This window comes from Alnus glutinosa, chromosome 1 (assembly GCF_958979055.1).
Source record: "Alnus glutinosa chromosome 1, dhAlnGlut1.1, whole genome shotgun sequence".
In the NCBI taxonomy this organism is placed as follows: Eukaryota; Viridiplantae; Streptophyta; class Magnoliopsida; order Fagales; family Betulaceae; genus Alnus; species Alnus glutinosa.
In genome coordinates, this window is record NC_084886.1 from 917,655 (window position 1) to 929,616 (window position 11,962).

The 11,962-nt window shown below is 38.5% G+C and overlaps 2 protein-coding genes and 1 non-coding gene across 3 annotated transcripts; 1 reads left to right on the top strand and 2 right to left on the bottom strand.

Moving 5' to 3' along the window:
* Positions 1-762: 762 nt before the first annotated feature.
* LOC133858375 (delta(3,5)-Delta(2,4)-dienoyl-CoA isomerase, peroxisomal) lies at positions 763-4,124 on the bottom strand. Its single transcript, XM_062293833.1, has 2 exons — positions 3,413-4,124; positions 763-1,020 (listed from the first exon to the last, which is right to left on the bottom strand). The coding sequence occupies exons 1-2, from the start codon at positions 4,050-4,052 to the stop codon at positions 830-832; spliced, it is 831 nt and encodes a 276-aa protein (XP_062149817.1). The 5' UTR covers positions 4,053-4,124; the 3' UTR covers positions 763-829.
* Positions 4,125-4,219: 95 nt separating this feature from the next.
* Positions 4,220-4,291, bottom strand: TRNAQ-UUG (transfer RNA glutamine (anticodon UUG)). The gene has a single exon. It is a non-coding gene; the product is annotated as a tRNA-Gln (tRNA).
* A 4,887-nt stretch (positions 4,292-9,178) lies between these two features.
* Positions 9,179-11,477, top strand: LOC133858592 (bidirectional sugar transporter N3). Its single transcript, XM_062294071.1, has 6 exons — positions 9,179-9,388; positions 9,964-10,000; positions 10,096-10,306; positions 10,429-10,590; positions 10,711-10,830; positions 10,933-11,477. The coding sequence occupies exons 1-6, from the start codon at positions 9,337-9,339 to the stop codon at positions 11,236-11,238; spliced, it is 888 nt and encodes a 295-aa protein (XP_062150055.1). The 5' UTR covers positions 9,179-9,336; the 3' UTR covers positions 11,239-11,477.
* The last annotated feature ends 485 nt before the right edge of the window (positions 11,478-11,962 follow it).

The window sequence follows — 11,962 nt, forward strand, 5'->3', positions numbered from 1 at the left end:
AGCGTTCCTTCTTCAACAAATTTCTTGTCGGGGGACTCCTAGCCTCTTAGGGGATTTTTGTTTCTCCTGGAATAGATTCGGTGGAGGTTTTGTCTCCTAACTCTTTTGGATTGTGGAGTTTGTTTTGTTGTTATTTCTTGTTTTTCTCTAACAAGAAGGCTTTCATGTTAGCGTTTGGAGTCGAGGATCGTCTGTTTCCTCGTGTCTCCGGTGTTCTTTCTGGCTGAACCTTAGAGGTGTTATCCCCGTGTGCCGGATCTGTGACTTTCCACCGGCTTTTTCACGACACGCGCTCCCCAGTAGTTTTCGCCGTCGTCTTCTAGTCCGGTCATCGTTCTCTGGTGGTCTCGACGTTCATTCCTGCTCGGCGTGTGGTCTGCACACGATGGGGTTTCTTTTCCCGAATAGGCGCGTGGGTCACGCCCTGCTTTTTAGGCCTTTGGTAGTGGTGGTGGTCGGTGATTTGCGGCGATGTTTTGCTGTTGTGGGAGCTTCAAGGGACGGCGCGTGCAAGGCACGCGCCGCCTCCAGTGACAAATTCTCCTCCTCCGGTGATGACAGTAATTGTTTTTCTGTTGGTTGTGTTTATTTTCTTGTTTCTCCTGTTTATCAGAGTGTGTCTTGGTAATGCGCAAATGTTTACAAGATTAATTTGTTGGCAGTGATTGTTAGATCAGCCATCTTTTCTTTTTTAATGTGTGCTTTAATGTAAGGAGAGACTCAAAAGAAAATATTATGCAGGCACGCATAAAGTGTTGGACATTGAGAAAGCTAGCTTTATTTAATGCTTCAGAAGGAAATAAATAAACACTCTGGAATGCATGCACCATTAGAGCTTGGAGAAAACAGGGTTTCTTTTCTGGGTGTGAGCTGAGATTGCCTCTGTCAAATCGTCGGACACCAGCATAGACGAGTTCCAAGTGGCAACATAATCCAACCCTTGATCCAAAGTCAGGTCCCTACTTCTCAGTAACACTGCTTTCGTCCCGGTCACAGCGAGGGGAGACTTAGAAGCAATTCCTGCCACATCCAGTATCAATTTAGTTAAACGATCAATTTTGAGCATTGGGCACCCAAACACAGATTCTACCTTTCAATTACTATTCTAACTTTTCCGGTTTCATATTTCCCTTTCTCACAAGAAAGTTAAAACTTGTTGTAATGCTGCCTCAATTTCTTTCGTTTTGGTCTTCTTATTTTAAAAACGAAAAAGTGCTAATCATATTTAGGGGGTATCGTATGGGGACTGAGATAGACAAAATTAAACCAAAAGAAGTAGCAAGGAACACTAGTCACACAAGTATTCTGTCACTGCCAACTCATCTCATTGCGATCTCTAGACAAGATAGCTTTAAATTCTCAACATCTATGCCGTTACCAATCCTAACACACCACATTCTACTAAAAGGAAAGAAGCAAATTGATGAGTAGTCTTCTCTTTCGAAAAAGAATTGTGTTTGGTTTCATCTCTTACACATATCTTGCACATTTTTTTTTTTTTTTGTATATTCATTGTTGAATATGTGGGATCACAAATTCAATGGTAGATTCATACATCTTCTATACAAAGATGGACAAAAGATGTGCAAAAGAATAAAAGCAAAAACATTTCTCATCGAAAAATACCACTAAATTAGTTAATGGGTGATCTGATTTATGTACTTCATGTATACATTGATTATGCTATTTTTTTTTTTTTGAATATTTAAACATATTTGATTATTTATAGAAAGAAAAATATTTGGTTTCAATCTCTTGTATATAGATGGGTAAGAAATGTGTAAAAAAGTTAAAAGACAAATTGTATATCTAGCACTACTTTTTATATATGAAAAATGTTTGATTTTCATCTTTTGTCCCATTTTATATAAAAAAATAAACAAATCTACTATTGAATATATGAGACCGCATGGAACAAATATGTAGTCAATTCAATAATAAATTTACAAAAGAGGGATAAAAAATAGGTAAAAGGACAGATGTGTAACATCTCTGTTTATATATAGGATTGTGTAAAATCAGCGTGTTTCAACCTAGTATGTTTTTGAATAAAGAAATGCTAGAGGTACCAAATATCTTACCAAGATATGGGTACTAAGATAATGTGAACTTTATTCATTAGTACCAAATTTCTTACCAAAAGTCCATATAATTAACAACATATTGTGAACAATTCTTTTTGTCAACGGCCGCTTAAAAAGACAAAAAGGAAAAATCTCTTCCCTCTCTTTTCTCTTCTAGAGCCCCTCCCCTGTGAGCATGATTTTCACCGGGAGGGGGTGGTTTTCACGCCTCCCCCTCCCAGTGCTGATTTCCCTCTGACTCCTCGTGAATCAAGGTGTTTTTTGCTCTCCATAAGTTGGTCCAGTGGGGTTAGTTTTCTCCCAACCTCTAGGGTTGTTGAGCTTTTATTCCCTCCCAACTAGATCCGGTGGAGGCTGACCATTCCCTAGCTTTTTTGGGCTATGGTGGCTTTGTTTATCAATTTTTCTTTCGTTTTGGCAGGATTGTTAATCTCAAAATATCTTCTTTGGGGAAGTGGCCGAGCCAAAGTGTCGTCGATGAGATTTTTTGGCCGGTTTTTTCACTGTTTTTCTTTTGATTTTGGAAGCTAGATCTGTACATCTCCGCCGATTTCTGATCGACACGCGCCCCCCAACCGCGTTCCCCGGCGTTTTCCGCCCCTGCCGCCGCAAGCACCAGTCGTATCAGTCGTTGGTGATCGGCGCGTGGTGTACACACGCCTGGGAGCTCTCTGCTCCTTGGTGCGTGTGTGGTCACGCTCCACCTTTTTTCGGGCCGTGCTTGGTGGCATCAGGTTCTCCGGCATCGGATCTTCGTTTGGGTGGGTCCGGTGACAGCGCGTGTCCCACACGCGCCGCCGTCCGGCGGTTTTCAGCCCCCTCTCCCACTGCCGGCAACTTGTTTTTGGATTTTCTGCTTTTTGTGTTTGTGTTTTTTATCTTGTTTGTCTCCGATCTCAACCTACTTGTGTTTGGATCAAATTTTATGGGAATATTTGTTGACAAATTGCTAGATTAGCCATCTTTATTTAGAAAATGAGCGTTATTGTAAGAGAAACTCAAATGTCATTCTTGTAAAATTTGTATTTCTGCTTAGGCAGCTGTTTTAGTAAGCTTCTGGCTTAGAGAGTTGGGGGTCAGGTCCCTTACTTTCAAGTTGTAAGCCTATAGATTGTTTGCAGTATTAATGATAGCACGTGCTATTTTGTTCTAAAAAAAAAAAAAAAAAAAACAACAACAACAACATATTGTGTCATTTAAAACTGCAATATGCTATATCCAAAAAGCGTCTTCAATAACAGCATTCTAAGATTAAATATTCCACTAAGCACTATTTTAATCGATCAACCAAAAAATAAAGTAAAGTAAACAGAAAAAGACAAGCTTACCCTCAGCGACAAGTGTCACTCCTCGATCCATTTCCTCCTTAGAACCGAATATTCTAGAAACCAGACCCAAGTCTTTGGCATCCGAACCCGAGAACCTCCGACCCGTCAAAGCCAGCTCCATAGCGTGACCGTACCCGACTATAGCGGGCAGCCTCTGGAGCGACCCGAGATCCGCAGTGATCGCCAAGTCAACCTCTTTGACCGAGAAGAACGCGTCCTCCGTGCAATACCTCACGTCACAGGCGGTTACGATATCGACGCCGCCGCCAATACACGCCCCATGGATGGCGGCAATCACCGGCTTCCGGCACCGCTCAATCGAGGTGACCGCGTCCTGTAGTAACTTGATCTCCCGCCGGAGTTTCTCTCCGGCGCGGCCTCGGTCGCTTCCGGAGAGTGACTTGTCGGAGATCGAGCCCAGGGTTGTGAGATCGATACCGGCGCAGAAGTGGGCGCCGGCGCCGGAAAGGACGACGACCTTGACGTCGGGGTTCTGGTCGAGGGCGGCGAGGGCGTTGGGGAATTCGGAGAAAAAATCGCGGGAGAGAGCGTTGCGATGGGACGGGCGGTTCAGGTAGAGGTGGAAGACGCCGGAGTTCGGTGTCTTCTGAACGATTTCTAGGGTTTTGAATTTCTCCATTGTTCGTGTGTTTTACTTTACCGGCTTATTCGCTGTTTGGATAATGAAAGAAAATCGAAGTAGATGAGGGAAGAAATTAGGCCACTGGAAAATTTACAAATTTACAGAGGGTAAAAATGATTAGAGAGTTAAAAAGTGAAAAAGTTAGATAAAAAGATAAAAATTGAAGGTCCTACCGGGAGTCGAACCCAGGTCGCTGGATTCAAAGTCCAGAGTGCTAACCACTACACCATAGAACCTCCATGTTTCTGTAAGCTGGTTGTTTTAATTTTCTTTAACTATTAAATTATCAGATTTCACATGATTCTTTTCTCTTCTTCTTCTTTTTATTTTTATTTTTTTTAAAAAAAAAATGGTGAGAATTTATCTTATAACCCGTGAATTCTCACCCATTTTGAAAGAAAGTACCTAAACTTTAAAACATCTCAATTTAAGGAATTCATTTTTTAAAAAGTTTCAATCATAGTCCTCCGTTAGAATTTTCCGTTAAATTCTGTCAAAATTCCCAAAATAATCGTTAATTTTTTTAGGAAAAAAAAAAGACAATGATTTCGATGTTGGTTAAAATTTAACGGAATTTGCAAAAATAATCATGCCTGAATCTTTGAAATTTTTATAATTTTTTTAAAAAATAAATACAGAGATATTTTAAAAAATAAATACAAAGATAATTAATTACATTTTAAATGGACAACTTCACTTATAACTTCTGAACTTTCACCCATTTTAAAAGAAGGTACCTAAACTTTAAAACATTTCAATTTAGGATATCCATTTTTTTTAGAAAGTTTCAATCTCAGTCCTCCATTATAATTTTCCGTTAAATCATATCAAAATTTCCAAAATATCTTTGTATTTATTTTTTTTTTAAAAAAAAAATTATAAATTTTTTCAAATATTCAGGCTTTGGTATTTTTGCAAATTCCGTTAAATTCTAATCAACATTTAAATCCTAACATTTCTTTTCCTTTTTTTTTCCTAAAAATAATAACGGGTATTTTGAAATTTTTGACAGGATTTAACGAAAAATTCTAACGGATGACTGAGATTGAAACTTTCTGAAAAATGAATATCATAAATTGAGACATTTTAAAGTTTAAGTACTTTCTTTTAAAATGGATGAAAGTTCAGAAGTTATAAGTGAAATTATCCATTTAAAATGTCATTTTATCATATTAAATCAATTAGAAGAGTTGTGCCCCTTTACTTTGTATTGCATAGAAAGAGAGAGAGAGAGAGAGATTGTGTACGGAAATTTTGGGGTCGAGTGAATTGCATGCTTTCAGTTGCATCAATGTTTCCTTATATATCTCATGCTTGTATGTGATATGATATGGTAATGCTACTTCTCTTAATTAATGCAAACCAAAAAAGGAATAACGTAGCTTTGCACGAAATGTTAATTGGAATTAGCATAAGTTAAAGCGAATAAAACACCTCCTTCTTGCACGTAATCAAATTATTTGCACTTATTACACGATTAATATATTAGTTGAAACATTGCAATGGCGGTCACCGGGGACTAGCTAGCAAGAATATACCTTGGTCGAATAGTTCTCTCATGTCTTTCGTACATAGCCACGTGTTCTTAATAGGAAACTATATATACTATTCATGGCCCTGTATTGGGAGGATGAATAACACGAGTGTTAAGAATATAATTTGTTCCTTACTAACTAGTTGCATCTGGACATTATAAGTAAATCTAGAAAAATTCTACATTGACAATTTTTTTTTAAAACGATAGCGTAGATGTGCATGATAGGGTTTTTTTTTGTTTTTTTTTTGTAAGTACGAGTTGCATTCAATAAAAAGGATTACAAACAAAAGAACAAAGGGGTGGGTTCCCCAACAATAGACCCAAATCCGAAAAAGCAATGCCAAAGTAAGGTAAAATAGTAACCAATGAGAGAATGGTGAGTTTTCAGTTCCAAAAGAACTAAAAAAGTTCCAGCCCTATCTACCTTGAACAAAGCCAAGGCTTGGTCTACGCAAAGCGGATTAGAGACCAAATCAGTGGTGAACAGGGGCATGACCCATGCAAAGGCCTTCAACCCGGTCCAAAACAACCCCTTTGAAAGGGATGGGCGAGCACTGATTTGGATGTGAAATAGAACTGGCACTACAAATAACAGAACAAAAAATCCAGTGAATGGATCTCCAAGAGAGACCAGAACCCAGTAAAACAAATTACAAGAAAGAAAAAACAAAAAACATAAAGTAATCACAAAGCATCGGTGGTGGAAAACCACAACTAATCAGTCCAGAAGACGGGTAACAGTGATAATTAGCACGCACAGCGACCAGATCTGGCGCGTGGGCTGCACGCTCCGGCGTGAGAGTGCCGGGCAACGAAGCGGCTGATGTTGGGTTGAAGGGGAAAGAACCGAAAATTCGATGGAGTGGAGTGTAAGGTGGAGAGGCCTCTTAAAGTTGGTAGATCTAAGTTGAAAAACATCAGATCTAAAAACTTCAAGATATCGGTGGATCAACGATCATGAGCGGGAGGAAGCACACCAGTTCGATCTGGTTGTAGGAAATCTGCCAACGATGCTATAACCCAGAACACAAAATAAAAACAAAAAAACACCCATAACAGTGTGGGAATTCAATAGAAAGCAACAAAAATACAAAACAGTGGATCGTCAGGGACGGGAGCCTACTGTGATGGTGCGTGATAGCGTTTCTTTTTGGATCGTTTAAAATAGTATCAACACAATCTAATAAGGGCACATGATACTGAAGCATTTGCATAACGTGGCTTTTGACAAGGGGATTGGAGGCATACTCATAAGTGTAAGTCTCATATTAGAAACTTTAAGTGTAATTTGACTGATGCTTTTAAAATGATAATCTAGATATCATGAGTAGCGCTTTCTCTTTTTGATTAAAAATGCACCAAAGCTGAAGCTTTTCTCATTCTCACAAATTAAAGCTCATGATCACTGCAGTCTTCCTTATCCAACCTTATCTTCCGATCCTAATAATTGTGAAATGGTGATGTCTTTGAGCAATAGAACACGTGTTAATCACTAATCCTGGTGTACGTCTCGGACTAATTAAAATAAGATGACTCCGCACATATATCAGCTGAGATAGGATTCCAATTGTTTCGAACCCAATAATCAAGGCTATAAAGTATTTGATTCCACCCATGGATATTGTTGGGGGGGCCTCGGTGGCAGGGATAAAAGATTGATCAGCAGCCTTTTGATTGATTGATTGATGATTCTTATCTTCGATCGATCCTTCATACGTAATAAAAAGATCGGAAAACACATTTGATTTTTGCGTCAAATCCCGCATATCTCGATCTCTTATCCTGAGAAAAGTTGACTTAATTACAACCACGGCACGGTACCAAAGTAAAACATATGGGAACTACTCTTTCAAAGCTGCTTCTTAATTAATCATACATACCTTTATAATGAAAATTTCAGGCATAAATTTTAACAATGCTGATGACAGACGACACGTACAATTTCTTAAAAAGTGACTTTAAAGAACTTTGTTTAAAGTGTGTATATATATATATATATATATATAATGCAAAAAGTTTTTTCTCTAAATCATAAATGATAATTTTTCCAATCTAGTCGCATATGAGATCGAGTGACAGATATGCCTAAAGGATAGGTATTAATTTTTTCGTCTCAATTTAGAGAAAACCTTATCGATATATAATTAAGTGGAAGATTAGTAAGGATATATATCGACAATTGTTTTTGTACAGAACCTATTTTATCACATGCGAACAGGCAATCAGTACGAAGATTAGATGAGTAATGTAATTAAAAGCATATCTGAATATATAATTAACAGGAGTATTGTCGATTTAGAGGAAGGGTTTGTCCAATTGACGAGAAATAAAGTTTAATATTGGACGCTGAATAAACCATATATAGTGGCAACCATACGTCAACAAAAGTAAAAGATCAAACCACGAAAAAGGGCAGAAGAGCCTAACGTTGGTTTTTTCCCATCATTCATTTTTCCCGAGCTGATAAAAAGTGTATAAAGCGCAGAAGAGCCGCTAGATAATATTGTTTTTAATTTGCCATCACTTCATTTCCCCTTTCCCGATAATAAAGTAAACAATAACCTTTGTCTAAATGATTGAATAATCAAATGAGTGACGCAATATCAACGGGTCTGAGTTGTAGCATTATGGGTAAGGAATGAGATGATCGAGAAACTCCATCTTACTTGGCGAGCAATACATGAGAAAAACTAGCAAAAGAAATTATTAAGTCAGATACCCCCAAAAACATCCTTAGAGAGTAAAAACTCTGTCAACACCAGTTATATATGGCCTTAAATTGGCCTCCACCTGACATTCCCAAACAAATCCCGACGAGGTAAGGTAATAAAAACAAGAAAGAATAACAACAACAATCATCATTTTTGTCCTCCTTCTCGTACATAACCGCATAAACGAAGGCTGGCTAGCTAGCTTCAAGAAGAAAAAAGCCGCCAGATCATCACACTCCTTATACCACACGAAACCCTTTTAATTGCATGGCAACACAATCACACAAACAAACAAACGACAGGTAGAATGAAAGTAATAAAAGCTCTTGTGAACATCGTGTAAGCCAGAGAGAGAGGTGTCCAAATGACACTTAGGGCCGACTCGGCCAGCGCTTGTTCCGTTTGTGCTGAGAGAGAGAGATAGAGAGAAACGGCTACAAAAAGCAGCGTTCGGAGAGGTCACGTGAATCGAGCTCTACGCGGGGCAGCTTTCGCATTATGATATTGTAACGTAAAAATCTTGCTCCTATTCAACCCCGTCTCACGCTCTCTCATGGCGCGTGCTTTCCTGATCGACCTAGAATGACCTTAAAGTAACTTCTCCTATATCCTTACGTGGTACTGTGAACGACAAAAAGCACTGTACTTTCACGGCATTTGACTGGGGATTTATCACACACGACAGTGGGCGCACGTGGGGGTGGGAATTGTGGTTGAGTGAACGATTTTATGCTACGCTACCTACTAGTGCCCCACCAGCCATGAACCCAGAATGAGTTCAATACGCACACTCTTATAATTTTTCTCTCTCCCCTGCTTGCTATATAAATGTGTGTGTGTGTGAAGCCCCGTATATATATATAGCCTACAATACCCCATGCATTCTCACCACACCTCCAATGTCTGCATGAGGTTGTGGCTTGGCTGAGGGAGAGAGAGAGAGAGCTAGGGTTCCCTTGAGGCCCTGCATTTGTTTTCTCCATACGAGAGAGAGAGAGAGAGAGGAAGTTTGGAAATTTTTGTTATCTGGGATATGGCACTCATACACAGTCAACACCCGTTAACACTTACCTTTGGCCTCCTAGGTAATGTATATACGATGATGCATGGATATTCATCGCCCTTTTGTGTTCGTCTTTCTTTCTAAAAGTAAATAGAAGAATAGTTCTGGTAGGTTTCATATTCTTAGTACGTAGTCCTATGGCCTCTAGTCGTATGTGTTGATCATTCTATTTTGGTTAAATCGATCGTCTGAGTCCAGTTTTTCTAGCTCGTACGTTGTTCACTCTCCTGGACCGTCTTCCCATACTTTAAAAATGATATAGTTTGGTTTATAAGTGAAATGAAATGATTTCCCTAATTAATTGTGCTTGTGGTTAACATACATACAGCTGGGTGTTAACATTTTTAGTAACAACGTAAATATATATACCTACTATATATATATATATATATTCCACTCTTTATTCATGAATAATGGTGTGATCAAGTTGATGATCCACCTGCCTCATCCTAAGACCAAAAATATTTGTATTTTAATTATTTGTCCAACTGAATATCGTGTACTATTAAAATTAATTATTGCTGGTAAGTAGGTGTTATATGTCCAACTGTGTTTACTGGCAGCTAATCAATTAACTTCTATTCTGCTTATTGGTAGGTAACTTTATCTCATTCCTGGTGTACCTGGCTCCAGTGTAAGTACATATATACATGCTTTGCCTTTTTTATTTCATAAATATGGATTTAAGCAAAATGAGTAGAACGATAATTATATATATATTGATTACAGGCCAACATTTTATCGAATTTACCGAAAGAAAACAACTGAGGGTTTCCAATCGGTGCCATATCTGGTGGCGTTATTCAGCTCCATGCTTTGGTTGTACTACGCATTAATCAAAAAAGATGCGGAGCTTCTCATCACCATCAACGCATTTGGATGTGTCATAGAGACGATCTACATCGCCATGTACATTTCTTACGCACCAAAGGCTCCCAGGGTAAGTATCGTAAATGTTTTTTTTTTTTTCTTTCTTTTAAATCGGGAACTATATATGATTTTATAATTAACCCGGCCGTTTGTACGTGTTGTAATTTAATGTTGAATTTTAATTGATTGCAGAACTTAACTCTCAAAGTATTTGTTTGTATGAACATGGGATTGTTCTCCTTGATCGCTCTCTCTTCACACTTTCTTGTGAAAGATTCACACCGTGTCCAAGTTCTGGGATGGATTTGTGTTGCAATTTCTGTGAGTGTGTTCGCAGCACCCCTGAGCATTGTGGTGAGTGTATATATATATATAGTAATATAGAAGCATTTATAATTAAGACACTTAATTTTCACCTGATCATACCGGCCATGACCAATTAATATTTTTCATGTTCGTTTTATTTATTTGTAGGCACAGGTAATTCGAACAAGGAGTGTTGAGTTTATGCCGTTTACTCTATCATTTTTCCTTACATTGAGTGCCATAATGTGGTTTGCTTATGGTATTTTCCTCAAGGACATTTGCATTGCTGTAAGTAATTAATCGCCATTTGTAAAGTTCTCTCCCCGGCCATTTCGTATAACCTTTCATCAGGCTTGAGCGATTAATTTGTCAATCTTTGTTTGTTGATAGCTCCCAAATGTCGTGGGTTTTGTCTTGGGGCTGCTCCAGATGCTTCTGTACGGACTATACAGGAACTCCAAAAAGCTAATTGCAGAGCAGACGAAACTACCGGAGCACATAAAAAGTATAGTGATCTTAACCACGTTGGGGACTGCTGAAGTGTATCCGCTGGATGCTCAACCATATGCTGCTGATGGTGGTGATCATGATGTGATGAACAAAGATGCAAAAAAGCATGAGCAAACAGATGACCATGTGAAAAGCATGGAAACCCCTGGTCAGCATGAACTCCAAGCAATCGAATGTCCAGTTTAATTCACATGCATCAAGTATCATCATCCTGTTAAGAGTCCTAGTACTACTGCTATGTTCATCGTTGTTGATCTTATTCCTCATGTGACATAACCGCGCGTACGTGCTTATATATATGTGTATGTGTGTGCAGTTGATGAAAATAGTACCTGCGCTGGCGGGGTTTGAGTAATTGTCATCTGTTTTTCTTTTTTCTTTTTTCTTTTAAAATAAAATAAAATAAAATCCACAAGTTGTTACTATGGGAGTGCCATATTCTTTTGTATCATATCAGCATGCATTGACGCAACATATCCCGGTCGCTGGACAGCAGAGGTCCACGTAGACAAGCGCTGTTGTTGAGAAGGAATATATGCTAGAGGTTTTTTTTAGTGTTTGTTTTAAATTTTCTGATTGTCGAGGTGGTATTGAACCCATTGACCAGTAGGCTAGTGGAGCTAAAGCCCATACTTTACGTCATATGAGACCCGACTGCGGATGAGCACGCGTCTTTCTCACATGAATGCGATACCTCTTTCTCTTTCAGATAGCCTTTCTACCTAAAAGAAAGGTCGTCATTTGATCTGAATTGTTTTTTTTTTTTTTGAAAAAAAAAAGGTCATAATCTTCTTTTTGGATAAAATATTGTGAATATCCATAAGTTTAACCTTGATCAAATCAGCTCTTGAGATTGAAAATTGATCAAATCATTTTCTAAGTTACGCTCCTTTGTCAAGTAATTCATTCC